General features: G+C 36.7%; 1 protein-coding gene and 1 long non-coding RNA gene across 12 annotated transcripts in view; one reads left to right on the plus strand and one right to left on the minus strand.

Moving 5' to 3' along the window:
- Positions 1-26479, plus strand: part of DPYD (dihydropyrimidine dehydrogenase) — a 337796-nt gene that overhangs the window by 143596 nt on the left and 167721 nt on the right. For 10 of the 11 annotated variants that reach the window (XR_010432716.1, XM_064664686.1, XM_064664689.1 and 7 more), the window contains 4 exons: positions 11071-11178; positions 14995-15164; positions 16775-16985; positions 25299-25483. Coding sequence is in view for 10 of the 11 variants with exons in the window: in XM_064664686.1 (XP_064520756.1) it covers positions 11071-11178; positions 14995-15164; positions 16775-16985; positions 25299-25483 (674 nt within the window). In the remaining variant the exon portion in view is untranslated. The remainder of the gene's footprint in view (positions 1-11070; positions 11179-14994; positions 15165-16774; positions 16986-25298; positions 25484-26479) is intronic. The other variant, XM_064664688.1, reaches the window with a different exon arrangement.
- Positions 2730-3673, minus strand: LOC135418888 (uncharacterized). Its single transcript, XR_010432719.1, has 2 exons — positions 3383-3673; positions 2730-3059 (listed from the first exon to the last, which is right to left on the minus strand). It is a non-coding gene; the product is annotated as an uncharacterized LOC135418888 (long non-coding RNA).

The raw sequence follows: 26479 nt of genomic DNA on the forward strand, positions 1-26479 counted from the left end.
CCTTTAAACAAAGTAATCATAATGGAATGATTGACCTCTACCTTACCTGCAGTGGCAGTAATGGATAAAGCTCTAGCAAATAACTCTTACCTGAGGTTATTTTAATAAAAAGAGCTTTCTTTAAGTCAGTACATGTGCATTTTCCTGTGTTTTGTATTGTCTTCTGAAGATCCAAAATACACTGAGGGTAATGAGAATGAATGATAGCTTAGATGTGTTCTTTCCTTGAACTGCTGGTTGTATTAAATCTACAGCTCCTGTGCAGACCTACAAATCTATAACATCCGCTTCAGATGCATCTGGAAACAAGACGCTGCATTCTTTTATTCTTGGTCCAGAGATTAAAATTGATCACAGGAGACACAAGGGAGCAGATTTTAGTATCACAGCTCAATGTGGTTAACTGGGATGGTGCACGGCTTCTGTACTACTTAACTGTGCGCATACAGGTTACAAATATTATTGATTGCAAGGGTCAGGCTGGAGGGGAGGTTATGTTGTGTGATGCTATTTGGTAATTTTTAAGGGACAAGAGCTATGAACTCTCATAGCATCTGGGACAGGTACAGTTTAAATCTGACAAATGGAGATTTATGTTTGTGTGAGCTGGCAGAGCCCCTCAGGTAGAAATAATAAATGGAAATGTGATAGGTTTTTTTTTTTTTATCATAGGTCAAATATTGTGCTGTAGAGGAAGGGAGAAAAAAGATGTAATTATTACCTTTTCATCAGAATGCACTGATGATAGGTTTTCAGTTGTAGATCTGTGCTGCAGGAAAATGAATAATGTTTAGAAGTCTTTTCTTGAGGCATCATTTTAAGATATATGTAGAGATGATTTACCTGAAGTAATTAAAAATGAAGCGTAGGCGGAATGATACAGGAGTAATTACTGAATAAGCTTTATAGCATCTTTTTGTTCTTCCATGTGGACAAAAATGATGTATAAATATGCTAAGATTTAAGGTAAGACAATGTAATATGTTAGCAAAGAACTGGGGAAAACTGTTTGTTCCCTATAGTGACATTTCGTATGGAGTGGTAGTTATTCAGTGGCTTTTGGAAGATGTTGCTGAATTACACTTCAGACTTCTACATATGAAGAAAAAAAAGAAAAGGTGAATCCTTGTAATGTTTTTAAAATAGGAATAACCAGAAAGTCCTATATTTTGCAAGTGTTTCTTAGCATGTAAGATTTTCTTCTGGGAAAAGTAAAATTTACAAGTATTTAATATAGATACTGTTACGTCAGGTACAAGACTGTGATTGACCCAGCCTTGGTCAATCGTGGTCACTGTATTGAAACAGAATGGGAGCTATGGAAGTAGCATGAAACAGAGGAGTAGTAGTGGGTTTAAGAGAAACGTCTGTAGTTAGATATTTCTATGATTCTTTTCTGCTCTGATTCATCAAATTAGGAAAAAATATTATAAAAATCAGTGTTTATATTTGTAACACCTGTTGGCTTTTATATTCTTAGTATATCAAAAATACAGGTTGATTTTAGGTAGTACAAGATGATGATGTCTCAGTATGCCTGACTGCAACTTCCTTGCTGTACAGTGTCTGAGATCTGACCAAAGGTATTATTCCAGGACATTAATGACTTAATTATTCCTCATCTATTTCTACAGGATGAATTTGCTGCCTTTGATAGATTTTTTCCCAGCTTTTGCTTTGCAACAGTATAGAGGCATAGTATTTGTTTTTCTTCGTGATGCCAACTAAGTATTTGTGATTTTGTCTTTGTGAATGTTTATCATCAGTTTTGTTCTCATTTTATCCATTCCCTGTATGTTTATTGTATGTATCCTCCACTGATCCAGCTTTTTAAGATTTTTTTTCTCATGTTATAAACAAAAAATTAATATGAAGAGATCTTTTCTATGCTAACATTTAATTTTCTCTTTGTAAATTTTAATTTGCTTTGGTTATTTCAATATGGTCAGCATGACTGCTTATAAACAGGGTATGTTAGACAGTTAAGTTATAATGAAACTGCTTGGAGGAAGATATTGTTTCTATTGCAAAGAGGTATTGTAGTATTTTCTGCTTTCTTTTCATGAGTCTTGCTCTCAGTCTCACAGTCCAGTTTATTTTGCTTTCACTTCCACATTTTGGATTTTCTATACTGTATAAAAATCACTTTACTGTGACATATGATTTCTGAGATGATAGATTTTTTTGTGTCCTTCAAGTTACTGATAGACAGTCCCCAAGGAGGTGATCTTGCTTTTGTGCCCACTTCACTTCAGCACTGTTTACTGAACAAGAGTAAGCACTGGGGACAGTTTCTTTCCCTGTTGTGAGGTGCAACATATCACACTGGCAAATAGTATCTGGCTGGTGTCTGGAGCAAACACAGCCCCCATGTGTCTTTCCTTTGGCAGGTTAGTGCTAGGAACATCAAACCGGTAGAAGGAAGAAGGAAAGGAGCTGACAACATTAGCATGTCAGATCTTAACCTTCAGTATTCCTTCTGTGCCTGGTTCCAGAATGCTCCTGAATAATGACAGCTTAAGCCAGCGGTGGGAAGTGACCAAATTCCAGCCAGGATTAAAAATCCAGTTCAGCTCTACTGTAAGCAGACTAGAGCAAACTCTTTTCCTGGGTGGAATGGTACATTCTTATGGTAGAGATGGATTGGACTGAGACTACTAAATGCATTTTTGCTAGTGACCTTTTCAAATTTGTTGCCAGTATAATAAATGTTACCAAGATGACATAAGAAAGGTTTGCAGCACTATTCCACTTTATTTTTTACAGCAGATGTTTCTTCAGTTACTCTGTATTTCAATTTACAGAACTCTTATGTTCTGCAAATCAAGATTCATAGCAAACTGTTTCAGTGCTTTAAGTCCTGCAATAAACAACACCAGGCAGAACAGAACCAGAGGGAAGGTAAGCAGACTTCTGCATCCATCCTTCTTTGTGATGAGGTTTACTTCATAGTGATCTTCACATTTCAGCAAGTTCATTCACCAGGACTACCAGCCAACTCCTAGCATCCTCAACTTGATTACTTCAAATACGGGGAACACTAAGTATCAGTTTCAAACCTAAGAAGAAAGGCTAGAATTACCATCTGTTTCTTAATTTAGGGATCTGTAAATGTTTGCCCAATCTAGTGTCACTTCTTCTAGTGTATCCTTTAAAGAATTACATTTTAAAAACACTTAGTGATACTGTATACTTCAGTTCTGAGGTATGCATTTAAAAAGAGTGCTTTTAGAGGATATGTGCTCAAAATTCTTGAGTTTAAAATCTTCATGGTGCTTAACTTAATAGCCAGATACTGAGATTTGCAAAATCATCGCATAATTTCTCCAGATCTTTGTTTAATCATCTTGAAATACTGATGTTTTTCATTAAAATACATTACCTTGGTCACACTTGAGTGTCCCATATATTGAAAGCACAGGTGCCATATGTTGACTGTAATAAAATTAAGAACAGCAATCAAGACTAGAGGTAGGCAGTGGAGGTTTAGGCTAAAGCCTTGAGAAAAGCTGGACTGATTACAATAGAATCAAATTAAGGGTGCACTCTATAGTTGATGGGACTAATGAGTTATGGTTCACCCTTAGACAGTTAGGTCAACACTAGATATCATCTAATCTGACCATGGGATCACTAAATGTTGTGAAGACAGACCACAAGGCTGCAGTGTTTTGTGATCCACACTCAGACATACAACACTGATTGTGTGGTCATAATCCTAATTTCCATCATGCACATGGATTGATTCTGAATTCTGTCTGTGATTCCCATCTGTACTTTCTGATGTCTAGGACTTGTGAAATTTTGGCTACCTCTAAACTGGGATTGGACAACTGGTCCTCAAAGAGAAATTGGATTATAAGAACAAATTTAGTTCTGACTGATCTGACTCATTTATTCCTATTATTTCAATACCATTTGCAAGAGTTCAGATACTTGTCTCTGGGTCTAATTTAGCAGCACAGTAAGGTGTGAGACCTATAGGCTGCATTACTTCCAGGGTCAGCTACTTGTTCAGATGTTTTTAAAAGACGTGGTGTGGATATAGCTATTGAATTTAGAAGGTTGTTCTTTCACATATGCTGTACACAATATTCATTCAAACTTGAGGGTAAGAAAAGGCTAACCCAAGTGTCTTGTAGTTCTTTTACTTTTTTCCCTTTACTTTCCATTTCCATGAATGAGGCCTTTAGCCATCATTAGGGGAATTACTTCTACAAACCTTGCAAGGGTACGTATTCCAAAGTAAAGAAATCATTAATAAAAACAGTGAAAAGGAGCAGTTATATTACAAAATAAATCTACCAGGCTTACAGAGAAAACAAATTTGAAGGAACCACCTGCTGTGAGATGAGGCAGTAATCTCAACAGCAGGAAATAAAGGGAGAGAGGGAGAAAATACAAAAAGCATAGACATTAAAAAAGTAATTAAAACACTTATCTCCATCAACATACATAGCAAACAAAAAAAATCAACCACCTAGAAAACACACTCTATTGAACCTCACAACAGGAAATAACAAAGCTGTCACCATAAAAAAATCTCTAGCAAAACAAGAGAGATTTTTTAAAAATACAAGCCTCAAAAGTATTTACTAAAGTGTTAATCACGAATGGACTGACCTTGAGAAAAGCTGAGCACTTGTAGAGCATTTGGAACTGTACTGGGCATCTAGTCTTTCAGAATCAAACCTTTAAAATGTGGAGAGAGTAACTCTTTAGATACCAATGGTTGTCCGTTCCATGTATGGTGAATGTCACAGCATGAATTGTAAGGGTGTGTTTAGTATAATCAGCCATGTGGTACAGCTTCAGTACCTTACTTGGATTATGCATTTCAGTATAGTTCATATCTAAATTGTTGTGTAATATTGATCCACGGACAGCAGTGTAAGCAATATGGATATGAATGAATATGGCTTCTTAGAAACAAATAGGTAGAGCACGTGCCACTGCACACAAATAGGTTCTATCATGTCTGGACAAAACTGTAAATTGAACAGTTATGAGAGTTTACAGTTTCAGTGTTATCTTTAAAGAAAATACTTAATTATACTTAAAACTCATTGTCCAATTTATACAATTCGTGGATGATGTAACATTAAATGAAACTGCTTTAAATACGTAAATTTTGCTCTCCCTTTCCTCAGACCACAAACTAGACTTGTTGAAGAAGAACAGAGCATTCAGAATTATTAAAGCATGCTTATGCTCTTGGATTTTACAGTGTGTTCTTCTCTGCCAGGTACCTTTGTAGTCACAGTCTAACCATATGGTACCTGTAGCTGCAAGTCTCTGGGCAAGTGTGAAATGCCATCAGATGTGTTACATCTGAAATATTTTTGTATAGAAGCACAAGGAGCAAGTTGGAACACTCAGTGTGTAAAAGGGCAGGAAGATGGGACAAAATGGGTACTTTTCTGTTAATTCAAAAGGACCCTTTCGAAAGGCAAATGGTGGATTTAGAATTTACCTTTAGAGAGCAATTACCTTAGCTCTGTATATACTTTAGCACATCTTTTAAAGAAAATTTAAAAAGTATTATAAACTCTTATCAGATAATGTCAGTTCCTCTCTGAAATTCCTATCAGTCTCTGGCCATCAGCCTTCCATGGCTCCTTTGCCCAGGGCACATGAAGGGGCACAGTCTATTCCTGAAGCTGGCCAAAGGTGCGGAACTGCTGGTGTAGAACCTGTGCTGCCTCATGACTGGACTGTGTTCAAGTTTCTGGGTCTCAGCTTGTCTGGGCTTAGCCTCTTGGGTGTTATTTCAGGAGACTTGCATTGCCACCAGAGCAGATATGCAGATAATCAATTGTATGTTTCTTCTGTCCAGTTTCGTATGAGATTCATGAATTTTTCTTATCATTCTAAGGTAGATTCTGACAGTTGAAGGCTTTTCACCCAGTCCTAGGATTTCCTGTAATGGAAGGAAATTCCTGCTGGGAAGGACAGAAGAAGAGTTTTCCTTGTAAATGTGATTTTTCAAATCTGATTTAGCTCTGAAACTTGAGCATGGATATGGCAAAAGTTAGAAAGATGTCACTACCATCTAACTTTCCAGCTCCAAATCTGTAGGCCAAGATAACATTAAAAAAAAAAATCCATAAATTGGTAAATGGGGTTTGATGTTGGTTTTGATTTGCTAGTTTTAAAAGGTAGAAAAAGGAATGTGCATAGCCAGTCAATCCCATTTTCTTTGTTTCTTTTGGATTGAATTTGGATAAATTTATAAATGCAATGTCATTTCAAAACAAATTTGAAAGATTCAATATAAAAATGCTAAAAGAAAGTGTCTTGGATTTTAAAAAGTAATTCTTGGTATTTTCTAACACAGATTGCATTCACCAGCTTGAATTTACATTTTTACCTGAAAGTAAGGGTTTGGTAAAAACAATTCAGCCAATTCTGATCTTGAAGACTTTTGTCAGGAAAGCAGCAGCTAAGAATGCAAAGAGAGAGGATGTTGCTTGAGATTTCCTAGCTCTTAATTTGTTTCCCTAATTCAGCTTAACTCTTTTCACAATTTAGTATTACCACAATTAAAAATGAAGCAACCCAAACTTTTCAGTGGTTGATATGAGGAAAACCAGAAAAATCTCACAATGCTTTAGTTTTGACCCTGTAGGCTGCAGCATATTTACATTTCAACTTCAGCTCCATTATTTTTTTTTTGTCCAGAGCTGTGTTTTCAGTCAGCTGCCAGTGAAAACTACATTTGGTGCTTATAAAGGATCAGGGCTTATTTTGTGTGTCAGTTATTAAGACCAGTTGAGAAGTTCATTTGAAACTGCAAATCTGCCCAAACATGTCTGATTTAAGTAATCCAAACAATAAGTTCAGGTTCACAATGCATTCATGTTTCTGGGGGAGGGAATTTGATCAAAATAGGAGAAGAATGTGCTGTTTGTACTCCTGCTTTAGTTCCCCTTTCCAGACCAGGCTCGTAGTTACAGTAATAGCAGACTTACCTGATTGATGTGTTGACATGCCTTGATTTATTTGGTGCAGCAACCAAGTGGACTAGGTGCACTGCTCTGCATGCCAATCCCTTACATTGTCTAAGCATCATTCTTGTATAGTGCTTTGTATATCTGACAAATTTACTCTAATCATTTAGTGATTCATATCTCAACTGGGCTAGGGAGTTGTATCTAAATTCTCTTTAAATGGAGACCGTGGACTTGACACTGTGACTTGACATGCATCAGCATTGTGAGAACAAAGAGTACAAGATCTTGATAGGAGGATGATGATGGTTTTTTCTTATATATATATATATATTTATATATAAAGGAGGTTAAAGTCTCTGTTTTCCAAAGTCACTGTTTTAGTGGTTAATGACTTTGGAAAGTATATGGTATGTCAGACATGGGAGAGACATTTATGTTTAGGTATTATACAGTGGAGAAGGGGTTGTGGGGATCAAATGAAGGAAAGAAGGAGAGAAGGTTTCATACTAAGACAGTAGTGGTGCTTACTGAGAGATGACTGGAGCAGCTGGAGATGAAAGGCAGAGCATAGCAAAACAGAGGGTTAGGAATTGAGATGAATTGCTTTCTACACTGTACTGACCCAGATTGGGACTGTCTAGATTAGCTTTTGCAAAGCTGAACTAGATCTGTCATGCAGGCTGTTATTTTCACAATGTTTCTACTTTCTCTATTCTTAGTAAATGCAGTTTTCCACAGCACTTGAGGCTTCATTGCGTGGTTTGGGTATCAGTTACTTGAGAAGCTTCTTCCCTGGCATAAGCAAGTAAAGGAGAACTGAGGCTTTGGGAGGTCCAGGGTCTTGGCTGCAGAAGATGAGGGGCTGTGCATAGCTCTCTGCCTCTGTAAGGGTGTGCAGAGTGTATCCAAAAACCACCAAGGGAGTTGCATTTCTAGGCTGCCTCCTCTTGGTTGCCCGTCAGAAGAGTTATTCTTCAATGTAGGGGAAGGAAATAATTGTTTTCACTAGATTTTGATACAAGTTATTTAAATACAGGATATGTGGAATTGTGAAAGATTGTTACAGGACAAGAAATACCAAGTAATAAAAAATTTAAAAAAAAAAATCCTTTTGTATGGATTTCAAGTGGATTTGGAGAGCAGAAAACTTACTCCCTTGGCTTCAGCCTAAAACCTAGGGAAAAGACCTCATATTTTTCTAAGCACTTTTTCCTGGGTGGTTCTTGGCTATTTTGTACTATTCTGTGAGTTCCCTTTTGCTAAAAGATCTCTCTGATTTATCTTCAAAGGGTATTTCTGTTGGTTCATTATTTTATCCCAAGTTGTGTCTTTCGTACATGACTGAGTTTTCATATATTTTATTTCTTCTCTAAAACCATTTGCTCAAAACTACATTTTTCCTCTGCAGCTGGTTTGTTTGTTTGTTTGTTTTTGTTAAATATTCTCTCCCAAGAGACTGTTGGCTATTTATCAGTATTCAATCTCTCTGTAAAGCATACTTCTGTGGGGTGGACATTTATTATGAAATGGTGTCTCTAAAGGGGATCTTATCTGTTCTTGATCTGTTTCTCTATTTGCCTCTTTCTTAGCTAGTGGCTTTAAGAAGTACTCAATCTCTCTATTTTAACAAAATTAAATGCAGTCATTAAAATGGCAAATAGCAAAAGGAGAAAGGAGATGTATTAGAATCCAATACAATTTCCAGCAGATGCTTAGCAAAGAGCTTGAATCTGTGTTAGATGTTTATAGCAATAAGAGAAAAAATCCCCTGCATTTCCTTCAAATGTACTGGAAAAACTGTTTTTAATGGAGTTTTCAAAAAAATTAAAATAGTAAAATAAATAGCAGAGAATGCTGTGTATGTTGACTACTTGTTAAGCTTGTTTGGTCATATCAGCCAGACTAAAAATTATTGAATCCAATGCATTCTAAATCCAACTTCTTTGATTTCAGTGACACCGAACTAGTGATGAACCTGGACCTTGAACATTGCAACAGTTCCTTAATTATACTCTTTCTTCAGCCTATGTGAGCAAAATTACTGATGCTGTTAGAGACAAAATAGTTTTTATTAGGAGATCATAAAAGCGACAAAAATAAGTGGGAAAAAAATATTTCTGAGGGTTTCTCCTTCTGTTTGAATGGAGCTGTTAGGTAGAAAGGAAATTATCTTTAATGCAGGCTGCACATCTAACTAATGACAAGAGTGTTTCTCCCAGGAGTAAACTGAGCCCTCTGAACTGGTTTATGTATACCTCAATAGAAATAGTTGCATTACTCTGTCCTCTGCCTGCAGGCAGTCACTGAGAGCTTTCTCTGAGGTACTCTTCTTCCCATAGATAATTTTGCAATATATATGTAGAGGAAAATCTATGCCATTTTAAAAATAATTTCTTCAATGCATTTTACATATTGTACTTTCAATAGTACTAAGTATTTCTGGCTGCCTCTTAAGTTATCCATTATTCATTCTTCATTAGCTGAAATTCCAGTCTACCCAGAAAGTACAGCATGCAAAGGTCTTGAAGTTCAGTACGTGCTAATATTTTCTAACCTTATTTTTCTCAATATCCAACTATAGATCAGTGTTGGTTTGAAAGTCAGGTGTTCAGCAACTGAGTCATGATTTTTTTTTTCTAAGTAGAGATCAAGAGAGTGCACAATAGCATGAGACTTATGAAACATAAAAATTTCAGGATATTTTTATTTGCTTTTTGGCTTGTAAGCCTTTTGAATTCACTGAGAGTATGTATTGTGTTGCTTCACTTCACTGAAACTGTTAAATCTAAAAACATAATTTTTTTTTCTTGTATTTTATTAACTTCATTCAGGGATCTAGAGGTTTAAGAAACTTTCCTCAAATAGGTCACTCATGAAAAACCACTACGTTTTTTCATGACTGAGTTCTGATCTTATGCTGTAATGAGACAGATTTTTGCTACTTAAGTAACATAAAAAGACCCCAAATCTTCCCTACTTGGAATAGCACTCCTCAAAGCGCAATCCTACTTTGTTGTTGAGACTAACATGGTGTTAGTAGGGTTTTCCAAGAGATCTCAAAGAGGTGTATGTTAGTCTTCTGCCATCCATGCCTGAGAATGGAGGGAACACAGATTGCTTTGCACGCTCCAGTTCTGCCTGCTTGCTCTGAGACTTCATGTTTCTAGTGTGGTTTCCTAGCAGAATTGTTGACATTTACTCCATTTCAGTATGTAATTATTAATTAGCATGCTTTTGATAATATTTTGGGGTTTTAGATATAAATTTGAAAGTTGAGACTGTGTTGAAAACATCCTGATAGATCATCACATTTGCATGAAGAAAATGATTTAACTTCTGTGTCAGCTGGGCTGGGTTTTTGTGCTGTCCAAATGTTCACACAGCAATAAGATGTTATTTGCGAATTGGAAGATGCTTTTTGCTGCTTTCTTTTTACCAAAAGGTATTTGTTGCTATTAATGGTTGTGAAGTGAATCCTTGTCTGTATCCTACGGCTTCTGTCTAAATGTGTGCTATTAATAACTAGAAATAAATGTCAGCCAATAAGGACTTCGAGGTTTCGAGAAAACAATCAAGAATGGCAAAAAATGATGGCATACAAAGACTCACAGATCTACAGCACTGCCATTTGTCTTCCTCCCCTCATCACTTAAGCTGTTCATTATTGCCTCATTTGTATTATCTGCAGACCAGCTGAAAAATGCCTCAAAACAAAGAAAGCAAAACCATTTCACAGCAGTAAGAGTTACATTCATGGGCAGGTAAAGCAATAGGAGAAAAGCTTGCAAGTCTTCACCAGTAGCTTTGCTGCTTTTGCACCCTGTTCTCTCTTATCCTTTCCTCTGCGTTTCTTTTGTTAAGAGTTATATGTGTACACATGCTACCCAGCAATCTGATTTTCAAGTGCCAGTACTATTAAATGATCACCAGTTATATAAGCTACAGGCTGTAAATGTGAAACCATAGTGATTTGTGATGTTCTTTTGGAAACATCTGAGGGTTTGTAAAAGTGTTTGTATTGAGGATGTTTTTGAGAATGTGTGTGTAATGCAAAAAATATGTTGGTCATTAAAATCTCCTATGTAATTCTGATGTGCCAAAAAAATATCTATTGTAGGTTTGCCAGAACCAAACAGAGACAGTATATTCCAAGGACTGAGAATGGATCAAGGATTCTACACATCTAAAGACTTCTTACCTTTGGTAGCAATGGCAAGTAAACCAGGTGTGTGATATGTTCTTGCTGTAATCACATTCAGTAAGTCATTAATAGTTATTGATATATAAAACTGTTTGGTTACATAACAGCTCATCCATTTATGAAGCACCTTCCAATTAATAGATCTGGAACAGGGTTTTCTCTTGGTGAGTGACAGCCTCAGGAGTATGGTCAGGAAATTCAGTCCTAGAGATTATAAACCAGATAGTCATATATAAAAATCTAAACACATGGAAAATCATCATCACCCCTAATAAGTTATATTTGTTATTTTGAATTATAATCAAAAGGTGACTTAAGCTTCTCATTTGTATAAATTATCTTGATATAAATAGCATATATAAGATAGTCTTGAAAAAATCTGATATTAAAGAACGTGTTTCCAACATATATAAACAACTGCTTTGTATATTGTTGATAAATTATTTTACTTGATTCCAAGTCATGTGCTGCATGTTTTAGAGACACATTTAAATCAGCACTACTTCCTTACCCAAAGAACTTGCAGTCTAAGACTCAGGATAACAGGAGTGTGGCAGGAGTTAATAAAACAACGCTCAGTTCGTAGGCACTGAATGCAGTCTTGTTTTATGCTTTTGCATCTTTCTTGGAGTACAGAGATGGCTGCATTTGCTCCCCAAGGGGTATAGCTGCTTTCAGTGTCCTGATTGTGAAGTCATAAGCTCTAGATGTGTGATTTCCATGCCACGTTCCTTCATGGTGTAAATTTCCCAGTGTGTTGATAAGAAGAAAATTAATGTACAGTTTTTCTGGACATATACTTAGAACAGAATGTGATATTTTACATATCATAGAATCATAGAATATGCTGTGTTGGAAGAGACCCATCAGGACCAACTCCTGGCCCTGCACAGGACATTCCAAGAATCATACCATGAGCTTGAGGGCGTTGTCCAAACACTTCTTGAACTCAGACAGGCTTGGTGCTGTGACCACTACCCTGGGGAGACTTCCCTGTCACTTCTATTGCCCAATCACCCTTTAGGTGAAAAACTTTCTCCTGATATCCAACCTAAACCTCCCCTGACTCAGCTTCATGCCGTTTCCTCAAGCCTGTCACTGGTCATGAGAGTGAAGAGTCAGTGTCTGCCCCTCCTCTTACCCTCACAAGGAAGTTGTAGACTTCAGTGAGGTCTCCCCTCAGTCTTCCTCTACTCCAGGCTGAACAGACTAAATAACCTCAGCCACTCCTCCTAAGGCTTCCCCTCCAGACCTTCACCATCCTCATGGCCCTCCTTTGGATACTCTTTAATAGCTTAATATGTTCTTATGTTACAGTGCCCCAAACTGCACACAATATTCAAGGTGAGGTCACCCCAGTGCAGAGCAGAGCAGGACAATCCCCTCCCTCGACCAGCTGGCCATGCTTTGCCTGATGCCCCCCAGGACAGGGCTGGCCCTCCTGGCTTCCAGGGCACTGCTGACTCATATTCAACTTGCCATGAACCAGGACCCCCAGGTCCTTTTCCACAGTGCTGCTCTCCAGCCTCTGGTTCCCCAGTCTATAAACAAAGCCAGGGTTGCCCAGTCCCAGGTGCAGAATCCAGCACTCGCGCTTGTTAAACTTCATAAGACCACGTATTTAATATAACTTTTTTAATTTACAAGCTGATTTTCATTTGAGCATTCAGAAATTTCTTTTAGCATCATATAGTGTTGCCTGCTTATTTAGTAGACTTTCCTTAAACACTGTTGAAGAATATATCTTCTGTGGCAAATTATTCTGCCTATAAAAGTAAAGTTTATTACCCCATTTTATGCAAAATATTTAGGAAGTGAAATTCTCCAGCCCATCTGTCCCATTTCTCTGCTGTTTTGATCAAATGCTTATTTCTGTCTGTTTTCTTAAGCTCAAAGTGAGCTTAAATGGTTTGGGAGAAAGGGGTGGAGCTTTTGTTTGGTTTTTTTTTAAGAGAGAGATGTTCAAAAATAAAACAGATTGAGAATATGTACTGCAAAACATTTGTAGATTAACAAAGCAAAAAATAAATCCCACAAAACAATGACTAAAAGTACTTTCTAGAATTCCTTGAGGACATGTAGTGCTTGTGTACTGTCACCTGACTGCATGAGGATCTATATACTGTGATCTGCATCTTTTAAAATGTTGCAAAGTAACACTCTTGATTTGGTAGGATATGTAATGATTTTTTTTTTTGTATTAAGTCTACAATGAGAAAAAGGATGAACTTGGAAGAACTAACCTTTTCTGACTGACAGTAATAGATATCTCTTTGGTGTTGTCTGTTAATTAACATGGTTTCTTTTGCTTAGTTTTCCTAGTGTCTATCTGTATCTATAGCTACCTCTTGCTCTCTAAGACATGGAATTTTAAAATAAAATATAAATATCCTACATCCTACTTTATCCTCTTTTTTTTCACTATGACAGTTTTTTAAATAATAGACATAATAGACTTAGTCACAGTAAAGTACATATTCTTCCTGCTTATTAAGTTCTGAATACCACCTGTTAATATACTTTTCTCCAAAAGGGGTTCCCCTTGCAAATACATAGATGTGAATTTACCGTGGGAGCAGCATGTTACTAAGAGCAAAATGGGCTGCTGTGACTGATCTGTTCTGGATTTGTGCTGTAACGGCACTCTGAGCTGCCATTCCCCTGCTGCACTTCTGCTTTCTCTACTGCTCAGTGCCTAGTTTTTGTGAAGGATGAAGTTCATTAAAAATAAATGAGAAAAGTTTAGAGAAAATTTTAGGCTTAAGAATCCTGTTACATAAATAGTAAATGCAATGCCATATACATGGTGGGGGGAAATGATAACGTTTGTCACACATTAAGCATTTTACAAATGGAGAGAGAGTATCTATATTAGGATATTGTTTCTCGCTCCATTTAAGCATTATTTACATGTATAATACTTCTGTTCCACAATTACATATAAAAATCTGCTGCTGCTATAGGAGGATATTTGAGTTACAGTGCAATGGTTAAATTGCCAACTTAGTGCCTCCTGACTAGAACTGTCACAGGCTCTTTGAGAATATAGCTTTCAGTTATTTATGTCCTTATTTTTCAAGTTGCAATCATTTGCCTAATCAACAGTTAGTTGTATTTAAACGTGATAAAGTGCAGTCTTATCCAAGGAACAGACACAGTTCAGTTTTATTTAAGTATTTCTTGTTGAATTGAATCGAATGCAAGCTGTAGATGACAAATACAAAATGTCATTCTCTCCGTGTAACGTTTTACAAGTCCTTTGTAGAAAGCCACTGTAGATTAACCATTTTCTGTCAATGGAAGATCCAGGAATTACTGTAATAACAATACTCTTTTTCCTCATGTTCAGCTACTGCAGCAAATAGCCTCTGAGAACCATGTCATAGCCAGAACAGTCAGTGCTTTATAGAAGACTGAGGGGACTAATGTTGATACACTATTACACAAAACAATTGGTCATCTTTTTTTTTTTTTTTTTTTTAAACTGGGAGGATGATCAATCTGATGAGAGAGAAACTTACTTTTTGAATAAAAAGATCTCACAATGCTAGTTTCAACCTGACAGGACACACAATCCTACAAACGTGTTGTCATTTGAATTCTTTCTTGATAGAAAGGTGCAGCTGCTTAAAGTACTGACTATGAAATTATGTATATGAGCATATCTTAAAAGGGGGAATAAAACTGTCTTTCGGTGGAGCAGAATAATTTGATAGTGACACTCCACGCTTGGAAACTGTAAGATGCAATTTTACACCGCTTTGAGTACAAGTACCGTTTGAGCTGTCATGCAGAAATGGTTTCTCTACTTGAAAATGGGGTTTTCCTTTTATCTTTCAGGGATGTGTGCCTGTCACTCTCCATTGCCGTCAATACATGGAACTGTGATTGTACTTGGGGCAGGAGACACTGCTTTTGACTGTGCAACATCTGCTTTACGCTGCGGAGCTCGTCGCGTGTTCGTGGTCTTCAGGAAGGGATTCACTAATATCAGGGCTGTCCCAGAAGAGGTAAAATTGAGTAACAGCATTTATAAGAAGGCATATTGGTTGTTATTTCTATGGGGCCTGAAAGTGTGCTGTGGGTGCTTAAAAGGCATCTATTAAAGGTTTTGTTTATGAAAGTGCTCTTAAAATGTATGAATCCTTATTAAAAATCCGATGCTCACTTTTTATACTCTCAATGTAAATAATTTTCCGTGGTTGTATCTTTTTCCTGTAAAGTCAGAGATGTATTTGCAAACAGGGGCTACAATTTCTTATAAATTGGAAAATGCAGTAAAATTTTGAATCTTGGAATCCAACAGCCATTTGAGTATTGTGTGTGACTCTACAGGTCGTGGTTAGATCCTGGAATGATACCTTTTGGCTGCTGTTTCTGATGTGGCCTTGTGAGCCTATAAAATCTTGTAAAAAATTACTTACAGTGATTTTGGCTTTGAATCACTGCCAACAGCAATGCAGCAATGTCATTCATCACAAATTTCAGCATTCAATTTGATTTTTAGTTTGGCTTTGCACTTTGGCATTTATCAGGTCATCAGCACATTTTGAAACTGACTCTGCTTTCTCAGTGTATCTGTACTCTGAGAGTTTTTATCAGATTAGATTTTTTTATCTTGGTGGTCTTTTTCCATTTTCATTTATTTGGTACATTACATTTTTACGTAGTTGAGGATATTAGGATATCTAATGTATCTTTATCACGATATTTGTGGTAGTTTGGTCATCTATGTCAAGAAGGTGGGCACCTTAGATCTTACAGAAGGGGAATGGAGCTTCAAAGAAAGTAAGAGAGGGTCTCTTGGTGCATAAGTTACTTCTGTTGCACTTCAATTAAGAGTTCTAGACACAATGAGATTACTGAAGTCATTGCAGAGACTCGTGTGCTATTCAGATTCTTACTAAATCAGTTGTCACTCTGAACCAAAATCTTTGGTAGCAGCCTGGACAAATTCCTAAAAGTTGTCAATGTTTGTACTCATCCAATCATGCAAGGCCTTGAAAACATTAAAATAAAAGTAGCTTCATGTAATGGCCATGCTAGAATCATGTCAGGTTGGATATTACATGTTAAAAAAAGTTGTTGTGTAAACATAGACAATCAAATTTTGAAGACTTTGCTAAAATAAAATGCTGATTGACTTAAGCAGTTTTACCATGGCAGAGATTCAGAAGATCTTGTCTGGATTGTCACTCAGAAAACTGTTGTTTGCACATGGTAGTCAGTATTTAATAAAATCTTAAAATCACAGTAAACACAAATCATGGTATGTCCAAAGTAATACTAGGACCCTTCTTAAAAGACACAGATAGTTGCATGAGTAACTCCTTTGCCCTCAAAGGAGTTAAATATCTTCAAAGTAACAGAAAAATAAGAAAATATATTGGAGAAATATTTCCCTTGAAAATCTACCTAGTGCCAATGCTTGATTTAATATCATTGGAGGCTCTGAAGCTGATAATAAGATGACTGTCTGCCTACTGGAGGCAGCTGACTTCTACTACAGAAGAATACATGGTAACATCTTGAGTCAAAAAATGTCTGGGTCGTTTGTTTGTTTTTTTTATAAAAGCACAGCATAGTTAAAAGTATATGTTTTATTGCTTCTGCTCTACAGATGGAACTTGCAAAAGAAGAGAAGTGTGAATTTCTGCCTTTCCTCTCCCCTCGGAAAGTTGTTCTTAAAGGTGGACAAATTGTTGCTATGGAATTTGTCCGAACTGAACAAGACAGTGATGGTAACTGGAAAGAAGATGAGGATCAGGTTGTCCGTCTGAAAGCTGATGTGGTGATCAGTGCCTTTGGCTCCATTTTAAGTGACAACAAAGGTAACCCTGACTAATGCATTCTGCTAATGCTGATTGTTATTTTAGCTGCAGCCATTTCCTGTGCTTTGACAGTTCTGTGAAATGGGTCTTCTAGAGGTTACACAGCTTGTGACTGCTGGTCCTCTTTGCAGGAATTTCTTTGTCCTTTAGGTATACCTCTTAGAAAAAAATTTGACAGTCTGGTAACAGAGCAATTTTCTGTATGTTGCTGTATAGAGCTGGAACTCAGAGTAGAGGTACAGTTGCTCAGTATGAGTATTTCTTTTTTCTCAGTGCCAGTGAGATCTCAAAGAATACTATTGGGAATTTCTTCTGGTCTCACTAATTAACTTTAGAGAAACTCATTATATTACAACTTTAAGCTGAACTGATCTGATCTCTTAAACTTTTTTTTTTAACCTATCAAATTAAGCTGGAATTAAGACATTAATTATTCTGGTTCAGGTGGTCTGGGTATTACTCATTACTTGTGCATATACTGTGTGACTTCTCTCATATACAGTATTTCTTAGTTGCACTTCAGAAGCTTTAGTCTTAAAAATTAAAAATTACATAATTCTATATTAAAGATATAGAAATTGTCACATCGATGACATTTCGGAGATTGAATGAATTGTCCGCATATAGCAGAGAGATGAAGAATATAAGTAGAGCTAAGAACATGGGAACTGAGCAGAGCTCAGACCATTCTCTTCTGACACAAGGTTAGACTTAAAGAGTTCAGATACATACAAGAAACTTGCCTCAAAAGTTAAAAATTTTGATGCAGCAGAAGACACATCGATGAGATGAATAGATCTTCAGCCTGGAGGGGCTCATCAAGGTTAGCAGGTTCTGAAGGCCTTAGTGATCCATGTGCCTACCTCTCCAGTGCATGGTCATGCCAGCCAATTAGCCCGCAACACGTTGTCAGGGTCCTTTGGGTATAAATGCTCTGACAGAGGACTTGCAAGTGCCTCAGATTGTACAGGACCATAAAACTTCTTAGCATAATGTGGTTTTGTGAATCTTTTTAATCGAGGAAAATGGTAAATCTAAAATATTCTAAGCAGGGTCTGAATCTGAATGGTGTACTCAGCGCTTCCTGTTATCCAGCCCAATTGCATACAATGGTAAACCATCGTGCAGCCATGAGAAGAGTCTAAACTCTCTCCTTCAGCAAAAAGGATAAACCTGGTCCTTCTAAAAATTTGTGAATTCCAAGAGCAGTCCTATCTTTTGTGTGTTACTATTGCTTTGGGATAGTTTTTTGCAGCCTAGGCTATTGCCTAGACAGAAACTGCACCCAGCTACGTATGGTGCTAATTACTCAGGGCTGCCTCCTGCCCTGCAGCTGCCTCCTGCTCTGAAGGGCACACGAGATGCAGTCTGTGTCTCTTGGAAAGAACCCACTCCCATTCCACTTGAAGCCATATTGCTGTATAGCAATTCTGGCATCTGTGTGGGTCATGTTTTAGGGCTCAGTTGAACCTCCAGGAAGCAGGGAGAAGAAGATTAAGATTTTTTTCTTTTTTTTTTTTTTTTAAATCTTAAAGAGATTCGTTAGCTACTCAGACAGTGGCGTTGATTGACTGAGAATTTTGGAAAATTTTGTTGATGTTGTTTTTAGAAACCCTGTGTTTAGGTTTTTTGTAAGGTTTTCTAGAACCTCATGTGGTAAATCAGTATTAACCTATGCAGTCAGTATATTTTGTTGTGATTCATAGACCCTATGATACAGGAGTGATTCTGTTTTCTCCCACATTAAAAATTACTTCAGTTAAAAGGTTGAACTGACTGTGTTGCTTAGCCATAATACTGTGCTAGTCTTGTATTTCCTAGTACGCATTCACTGTCAAAATTAGTTGTGGTGAGGTTTTTAAATAGGAAATGGAACGGAAACAAAGTCATGCAGTGAGTTGATCATGAAAGAAGAGAGTCATTTACCTTGGGGGTAGCAAAACCTCATTTTCACACTGTATTTTGGATGAAACTGCTGTTAGAATAGCAATCAAATTAAAAGGCAAAATGCAGGGCATTTGTTTTTGGATGTTGTGAAAGTGAAAAGAAACTAAGACTTGAGTGCATAAAATGTTTATTTTGAGCATACTATTTCAGGTGCTTAAATCTTTGGTTTTTGTTTAAACCTGTCTTAATGAAAGTCAAATTTGCTTTTCACTATTGAGCTGGATTACAACCAAAACTCCAAGCTACCTCAATATACATAGCAAGAAGAAATGAAAAAGAAAACAAAAAAACCCCAAACAAACAAAAAACCCAAATTACAAAAACAAACAAACAAAAAAACAAACAAAAAAACAAACACACACAAAAACCCCAAACAAAACAAAAAAACCAAAACAAAACAAAACAAAAAAAACCAAAACAAAAAACCCCCCCAAAACCAAACCAAACCAAATAAAACCCCCCCCCCCAAAAAAAAAAACCCTTAAAAAACACAACAACACTGAAAGTATCTTATCTTCTTAGTGTTTTGTTGTGAGTGGGGTTTTTTTTTTGAAGGTTTTTTTTTGAGGAGTTTTTTTAAGGAAGCACATTTTTGTAGTCAAGAGATTGGAATATTCAGGCATTCTACATCAAAAGATGGAGATGAAAATACTAGAGGTATTCAAAACTGGACAATGCCATGAGCAAACTGATCTGACTAGGAACTTGATCTAACTTTTGAAGAAGGGAATGGACTAGGCAACCTCCAGAGGGCCCTTCCCATCTCAATTGTTTTGTGACTGGGTGACTCAGATGCAGATGAATAAACGTGTTAATTGCTGTTCATACAAAGAGCTCTATCAATTGACCTGATTCATAAGGTACATCAGGGAACTGCAAATGCAGTATTAGTATGGGCTAAGGTAGCAGCTTATGTCATTAATATTGTCAAATGCTGATTCTACTGATACAAAAATAGAGTGATTAAAATCAAACTTAATCCCAGTTGATCAAAGTGTTTGGGGCAGCCTTCATGCTCATGTTTGAAAGTTTTATAAGGAGCCATAAGCATGTGGGAGACTGATGTTCTGACCAAAAATAGCTCATAGGTTAGAAAGTTTTTTTCTAGTCTATTATCCTCAACAAGATGTTTCTTATTCTTACATGATAACTCTTAAATTTGCAACTGAGATACCATGCATTCACAGTAGGTATTTAACCTTTTTTCATTTGTTAAGATAAAATGTTGATTGTGGTTTTAAGCAACAGTTCTAGTGGGTATTCAGCCTCTTATTGGGAATCATATAAATGCATCATTAGTTTAAAAAAATGGACTCCTAAATCCATTTTATGCTTGTGAAGTTGCTAATAGACAAAACAGGAGAGTTGCCTTCTAAACTGTTTTAAGAAAATTACCACTTTACTGAATAAAAAAAATCCCAACAAATCGTTCAAATTAAACTACTGCAGATGGAGTAAGAAAAATGTTTTGCTTCTTCTTAAGAAAAACCTACCAGATTTTGCAAGCACAAGATGCTTTTTTTTTCACTGCATTGCTTACCAAAACCTTCGAGCCATTGTAACTGACCCACATAAACAAAGAGCTGTGAGAGAAATTTTGTACTTTTCCTCGTGTTCCTGCTTTTTTGCTTAGTTTGTTATTTTGGAGACTTGTGACATATTAGTGAATTACTGAAATACCTTCTGTCTCTGTTCCGAATTGTAACTACTCAGCATACACAAATATAATTCTGTGTGCTCCATAGCACTGTGTGCAGCCTCAACATCCTACTTACCACTGATCCAGTTGATTTTGAAGTCTGAACTTTGAGTAACCCTTTTCTTCTATATTTTGTTCTCATAAGCAGAGGAAACAATATTTTTGGACTGCAAAATTTTACATTAGAACAAATGTCCTTGTTCTGATTTATTTTCATGATTTTCTGAGGAGAACCATGGAGAAATTATGAAAAATAGTACACTTGTTCAAAATGCACTGCAAATGCAGTGCAGAAAAGGGACTGAGACAGGATAGGGAACTGGCAATGTAAGCTTAGTTCAACACTGTTTAGCAGGCAGCAGTAAAGAGGAAGTATTCCATGTACCAGAACACTGAATCTTAGCATGATAATGTCTATTTTATTTTCCTGGAGAGGCAAAAAAGAGAAATGCAAAAATATCCAAGCAAACTCCAAATACCGCCTTTCTAAAAAAACCCAGAAATTGTAAGTTATTTGTGGGCCAAAATATGTTTTATGAAAAATTTGGTAGTAGCTGACTATTGCATCGTGACTGAAGGACAAAATTTTATTTTGCAATTCTGGGAATCAGTCACAACTTTCAGATATTTTGCTTTTACTTTTAGTACAACTGTCATCTTGCTTGGAAACTGCAGCAGCAAATCCCAGAAGGCTCCCCTGGCATAGTTCAACATACAGCAAGGATAACTTTCCCCAAGTTGTTTACAATTTTACTATTTAACCCACTTATACCTAATATTTTTTTCTACAGTTTGAGAAGCATTTGCTAGAGAAAAAGGGAAAATGTTTGCAGAGCTCTGACCTCATAAGTGAAAAAGATTTTAGTTTTCCTTTGAAAATGGCACAGAAGCCAGGGGTTCCAGAACCTGGAAGGAGTGTTGAATTTCTTCATACAGCCTGCTCACACAACTAGCTAACTTCAACCTCAAAGTACTGAAGCCTTGACTATCTAATGGAAGAGTAGGGGGGAGGAAGAGAGGCTGTGATACCCAAGCTGGGAATGCCCATGGGGGTGACCTGGCATCTTCCTGGTAGCACAGCATCTGCCTTCCACCAACAGAATAGGTTTTATTCACTCAACTTGTAAAAAATTGTTATATAAAACTGCAACATATAGATTCAAAAGATTCCTATTGAAATAGATAGGAGTCTTCCTGCTGAGTCATTTGGAACAGGATTTTTCTCCACAAGTAGGTTTACTGAATGAGTTTGAGTGCAGCAGTTCCACGCTCTGAAATGATTACCAATTTCCAATATCCAAAAGTGGCTTCATGATGACTTCTAAAGCCCTGCTAACTTAGAGCACAAATCCTGCGCTTTCAGCTGATAGACATCAGTACCCATTTGCTCGCTGGTGACAGGCAGAAAACAGTCAGTACCAGCTTGCAGCAGGATCCTCTCCAGCATAAGTGGACCCAGCTTTATTCAGTCAAACCACTTTTTAATCCTGAATCAGTACAATAGTGGGATAGAGAATGCGGGAAGCATGATTGTGACTTTCTTTGTTTGCTGGGCATTTAGGCTGGGCAGTGTCAGCAGTTAGTCTATTGGTGCATGTGACAGCTATAGTTATACATTTTAGATTAAGGAAGTTACAGTATGTTTGTATTTTTCTGAAGTAATGCTACTATTCACTTTAAAGGAATTCTGTAAGATGGATATCAAAAATAACATTAATGAGCTACTAAAGCTAAAATTACAGGAACTTATGAAATTGGTTAAACATAAAAACCATTAAACTGTTTATTGAAGCTTCACAGATATACTGCAGCTAATGAGCATTTCTGCTATTTAAATAAGCCCAAATTGAACACACATTACATGGATGCATAATTAGTCATGGCAGTCAAACACACAGACTCACTTTTAAAGCTTTATTTGAGGAATCTTTTCCATTTGATTTGTTTTGTTAATTAAAATATTTTTTCTGTATTCACTTATATTTTAATATTGTTTTTGCAAATGCTATAATTTGCTGCTGCATTTCCATTTGTGTTTGTTTGCTCTGTGAATATAACAAATTTGAAATATATATTCAGCACTATCCTTTTGTTTGGTGTTATTTGTGTTAGCATCACTTGATAGCACTAGAGTAATTAAATTGTATGTTGTCTTTCATCCAGAAGGATCTTTTCAAATGATATATAATGTCTCACCAGGCCATGGAGGAGAGGAATACACAAACAGGAGACTGTAGTTTGAATTTTCAAGAGAAAAGCTATGTTAGTTTCAAATTTTGAAGGCTGTGAGGGTGTAGGGTTTTAAAAGATGCTCTTTACCCCATCCCAAATCATGCAAAAATGAAAACATTAGGTATCTAGTTTTCTATTGTTCAGTGTCCATTACCAGTGCAGAGAACCTCAAGCTCAGGTTTGGGTCTTGGCACTTAGACTCTCTCTCACCCCCTGCCGGGGCAAGGAAGGGACTTCCCCCTGTGAAGAACACAGTTCTCCCCTTCTTTCTGCAGGTGGTGTAGGAGGTGGTCTCTTCAGCCTCACAGTTGCGCTGGGTACCAGATCCAAATTGTTAGGATGTTAGGAAATCTCATACAAAATGCTTTTAAACCATCCCCTTCTTTTTACATAACCTAAATCTTGGAGATTATAAAAATGACAGAAAGAAATAGCTGCTGGATACCATGTCAGCCTTGCCACCAGGGAAATATTCTTTCCCAGTCTTAAAAATACTGATCAGGCAGACAAATCCTCAGGCCCTGGAGAAATGTTTCGGGTGAAGATGTGTTAGGCATTCTTTGCACTCAAAAAGCTTTTGGTATAATTATGTCCAGACAGCTATTTTAGCAAAAAGCAATTCAAAGAAAGATTTGAGAAATGTAATAGATCCAGGATAACAGAGGTAATACCCTATTTTTCCACAAGATGAAATAGGTAGTCAGAACTTCCAGTTTTACATCATTTCTTCTGAAAAACTACCTCTTCAACAGCATGTTGTCCTCTAACACCTTTACTGTGGTTCAGTCCTGTCTCAGAGAAAAAGTCATCTATTAAATCCCCCCTACCAAATCCTGCAGTACCAAGTTTTCCTCTGTGTTTTTTTCCAAACATGTCCTTACAAGCCTGTATGTATTTAGCTCATGAGAACTGTCTAGACCACATGCTGAGATGGTACCACTGCATGCAATATGTTATCCTATATATGACAAATATAAGATGATCAAAAGCTGTCTTAAAGCACTGACAGTCTGAGACACAAAGAGAAAGTTAATGTATTGATTTATAAATATTACTGAAGCATTTAAATAAAATGGCTATCAGCCATTATCCACTCTTTCAATTTAGAAGAAAAAAAATGCAAGCCCCTAAACAAACCAAAAACCTTGTTTTCCAGACTGAAAAATGTCTCAATCTCAAGGTAGTGTTTCATTTGAATTTTCAGTAATTTAAACATTTTTACAGGAAACAATTTCTTAAGTTTTTGGCGGGAGAAATTGTGCGAGCAATAGGTCTTGCAGATAGGTTAAATACCTGTGCTAGGAAACCTGCTACAGTCTTTCAGCTTGAAACTGTCTTCTGTGACTCTGGCTTCTGAACAGGTTGGAAAATATTACTTTGAATTCAAGTCCTCCAGGTATATGTCTGTAAATGTCAAGGGTGAGGAGGAGAACGTAGGAGGGACAAATAGGTGACAATGTTTGTGCCTTGCTTCCTGTTTAATTATTTTGCCCCAGATTATACACAGCCCCCACCTTGGTATACACTTCTAATATTTGATTTGAAGCCTTGGAAGAAAATCTCAGCACTATGATGGGCAAGAAAGATGTGTTTGTAGCTTGCTGTATACTGAGGTGTGCGCTGGGACAATAGTGACTCTGCTCATTGTACTGGAGAAATATTTGTGCCTTAAACTGGCAGGTTGCTCTTTTACATATATGCCATTGCAACTGCATCAGTTTAATTGACCTTAGCAATATGCATCTGCCAGTGGTATGTCCCTGAGGGACATTGCAATTTTAAGCTGCATTTTATTGCAGAATCTTCAGTGCTTGTAGGTGAACCTATATAACTCCCCCTATTTTGATAAGTGCCATCGACATTTGCTAAAAATACTTATTGAAAACATGATTCTCTTAATTAAGCTACTTTGAAGGGCTTTGTGATTATAATAATTTTAAAATGTTAACATAGAGCAAGTAGTATATTTTTTCTGAGCATTTATGTGTATTTATTGACATTTATGTGCCATGCAGTATAAATTTTTTTTTATTTTCACATCTACGTTATTTTAAAAGACGATAATATTTCATGTGCAGAATGCCTGATATGCTGTTCACTAACAGGATGAAAAATATTAAGATCTCTTAATGCATGCTCTAAAAAAAATCAGAAATTGCAGTGAAAAAGATATAAAATATATTGTCTTCATGTAAACATTTAATTTTGATTGTGTTCTATGGTTTTATTCTTAATATGCAAAACAAGTTTTGAAGCGAGCCTTTCTTCCGGGATGTTCTGAGTTTAAATGTTAAGTCAGGATGGTTTTGACTTTATTGAAATATATGTTTTTTCAGAATTACATTTTCTAATTGTTATCAGCGTATATTTGACAGATTTTAGCAACAGTTTTTTCTTTCTTCCATTAACATATTTGTCGTTCACTTTAATTACAGTTAGAGAGGCCATGGCACCTATCAAGTTTAACAGATGGGGTCTTCCTGAAGTAGATCCAGAAACCATGCAGACAAGTGAACCCTGGGTTTTTGCAGGAGGTGATATTGGTGGTCTTGCTAACACTACAGTGGAATCAGTAAATGATGGAAAACAAGCTTCCTGGTACATACACAGATACATACAGGTGATTTTTTTTCAGAAGTATTTTTCTCTTTCCCATTTCTATCTGCTTTTAGATACTTTTAAAAATAATTTCATTGTGGGTTTGATTAAATATACAGGTTTTGAGAAACTAATACCTAGATTATCTGGTGATTAGAACATTACAGATTCATTCAGCTTGGATCACATGCTTGAGTTTGGGTAGATGAACCCAGCTTTCTTACATTATCTTAACACTAAAATCCAAGAAACATTTTTTGGCCCCAGGTCTGAATTCCACTCAAGAGTAGCAAGCCTCCCTACACAATAGACACTGCAAGTAGAAATCCTAATTGGGTAATCCTAATTGCAGAAAAGTAGTGAGCCCATAAGTATTAAGCAAGATCTTCCAATAGTGCATAAAGTAAAAACTAAATACTGCTAATGTTATTACCTGGGAAAGACCTTTTTAGTTTACTAACAGTTTACAAAGCAGATTATCTACACTGGAACCAAAGTTTGCTCTGATGAGACTGATAAAATGGATACAAAACCTTGACAAAAACTAAACACTGAATGCACTGAGGAAAATAATGCAAAGGAGAATTTACCTGAGAAATATGAGTTTAAGAGGTACAGACTTGAAAAACCTGGTAACCACACGTTTCCTTTTGGTTCTCCTTGCATGTTGCTGACTGAGCACCTCTGCCCTAATTTTTCTAGTAAAAGTCTAGAGGAGCTGTAGAGAATCTTCCGAGACAGAAACAGAGCCTGTATGTGGAGAACCAGTTGACAAAATGTGTGTTCGTAGTGCAGGGAACTTTTTAGAAACACGGTACATGATTCATTCTCCCACATAAAGAGATTTGAACAACTGAAGTTGGGACTGTAACAGCTCGATGTCTTTCTCCCCCATCCATCTGCTCAAAGCCTCTCTGATTGCATGTTTGTGCAATTTCATGCTGTTGGGGTCTGATTTCACTTCCTAAAAATACTTCAACTGAAAGCTTGTTGTTAGTATCTGTGCATATTTTTTCTC

This window comes from Pseudopipra pipra, chromosome 9, assembly GCF_036250125.1.
Source record: "Pseudopipra pipra isolate bDixPip1 chromosome 9, bDixPip1.hap1, whole genome shotgun sequence".
NCBI lineage: Eukaryota > Metazoa > Chordata > Aves > Passeriformes > Pipridae > Pseudopipra > Pseudopipra pipra.